This window comes from Acanthisitta chloris, unplaced genomic scaffold (assembly GCF_000695815.1).
Source record: "Acanthisitta chloris isolate BGI_N310 unplaced genomic scaffold, ASM69581v1 scaffold6283, whole genome shotgun sequence".
Classification (NCBI taxonomy): domain Eukaryota; kingdom Metazoa; phylum Chordata; class Aves; order Passeriformes; family Acanthisittidae; genus Acanthisitta; species Acanthisitta chloris.
This window is the reverse complement of record NW_008665480.1, coordinates 99,169-101,258: the sequence shown is the minus strand read 5'-3', so window position 1 is coordinate 101,258 and position 2,090 is coordinate 99,169. Positions and strand designations below refer to the sequence as shown.

Sequence of the window (2,090 nt, the reverse complement as noted above, 5' to 3'; positions counted from 1 at the left end):
AGCGTCTGCGCCAGAAGAACGAGGTGACACTGAGCATCCCTGTGGACCACCCTGTGAGGAAACTCTTCCAGAAATTCAAACAGCAAAAGGAGATGCGCAATCAAGGCTCAAGCCACATCGATCCGGAAAGGAACCAGCTTCAGGTGGAAAGCAGGAGCGTGCAGAACGGAGCCGCCATCACAGGCACCAGCGTGGTCACCGTGTCTCAGATCACTCCCATCCAGACGACTCTGGCCTACATGAAAACCAGCGAGGCAGTGAAGCAGAACAACCGGGATGCGATGGAGCTCAAGCCAAACGGAAACGGAGACCAAAAATGTCTCAAAGTCAACAGTCCCATGCGGATGAAAAACGGGAATGGGAAAGGCTGGCTTCGACTGAAAAACACTATGGGGACCCACGAGGAGAAGAAGGAGGACTGGAACAACGTCACGAAGGCTGAGTCCATGGGGTTGCTGTCTGATGACCCCAAGTCCAATGACTCAGAGAATGGTGTAAATAAAAACCCACTGAGGAAAACAGACTCTTGTGACAGTGGAATAACAAAAAGTGACCTTCGCTTGGATAAAGCTGGTGAGACTCGCAGTCCCCTGGAGCACAGCCCCATTCAGGCGGATGCTAGGTGTCCTTTCTACCCCATTCCTGAGCAGGCCTTACAAACCACGCTGCAGGAAGTCAAGCATGAACTCAAAGAAGATATCCAGCTGCTAAGCAGTAGGATGGCTGCCCTTGAGAACCAGGTGGCCGAAATTTTAAAAATATTGTCTGAAAAGAACGTATCGCAGCTCTCTTCCCCCAAGTCTCATTTATCACCTCAGCTTCCCCCCCAGATACCCTGTCAGGATATTTTTAGTGTTTCAAGGCCTGCATCACCTGAATCAGAAAAAGATGAAATCCACTTTTAGCATATACCTATGTGTATATATGTATACAGTATATATGCAGAGGTGTATATATACCTTTATACATATATATGTGTGTGTGTATACGGTAAATATATATACATATATATTTTCACTTGCATCCAATATGACTTGAACACACCAAGGATTTTGATATGTAAATATTGCATGTCCAGCTGGATTCTGGCCTGCCAAAGAAAGCAATTACTAACATAGATATTGCTTGTATAATATGCAGTTGACTGCATGCACACTTTACATTTATTTATAATCTCTATTATGTAATAAAAGAATGACTTTTGTTTAACAAAGGCAATGTACTATTTAAAGAATCAGGGTCTAACCTGCCAATATTGCCATGACAGTTTTGATCTCAGGCTGGGTGAATTGAGCTTTTATTTCCTCACTGTCTTTTCTGCCGAGTTAAACAGTAGATTAATATGACGTGAAGGACACGTTCAGACTCCTGTTAGTATTGTTTCCTGGTATCATTCCATTACAATATACTGTATATTTGGTGATGAATTCCCCTACTCCTCCTAAAGGGAGGGCTCAGCTCAGTGGGCAGGGAAGGGCACCGTGCCTGGTGCTGGGGTGGATCACTGGAATTTATTCGTGTGGGTATTGTGCATGCACAGCCTTTTATTTCAAGTATCCTCCTGCTCTTTTAACATCGTAAGTAAGAAATACTAATAATGGTGATCTATGTAACAAACTGAAACTAACAGAAACTCTCTCAGTTGCACTCTCTGAATGTTTGGGGGTAAATTCTTTCTTGAAAGCCTCCTTTTACTAATGGAATTTTTACTGAACTGTTAGAGTAACATTATGTAAATTCTCTTCACAGCACTCAGTGATGGTGTCCAGTTCTGTCAGTATCTTCATTAGCATGTCCCATTTTTGTAGGGTTGAGGTTGCTCTCCTGGTGTCTCCCCCATTGCCCCTGGCAGAAAGACTTTGCATGAGGTCTGAGCAAGGGAGAGAACAATTGTAGTTCAGCTTCTCGGGAGACACGTGAGCAGGTTTGAAAGCCTGAAGTGAAAAGGCTGCAGTTAAATCCCCTCCACTCTCTTTTCTGAGGACATTTATCAGTCTGCAGCTGCCTTTAGAAAGAGAGAGAATAACTGGCCAGGGTGAAATTCCCCTCAGTCCAAGGCACCTGGATGATAAAGTGTGCATGGGAGAGTG

The 2,090-nt window shown here is 44.3% G+C and overlaps 1 protein-coding gene across 1 annotated transcript in view; it reads left to right on the top strand.

The window, feature by feature from the left end:
- KCNH5 (potassium voltage-gated channel, subfamily H (eag-related), member 5) overlaps positions 1–905 on the top strand; it is a 140,632-nt gene extending 139,727 nt beyond the window's left edge. The window contains exon 10 of the mRNA XM_009071777.1: positions 3–905. Within this exon, the coding sequence (XP_009070025.1) occupies positions 3–905 (903 nt within the window). The remainder of the gene's footprint in view (positions 1–2) is intronic.
- Positions 906–2,090: the final 1,185 nt, after the last annotated feature.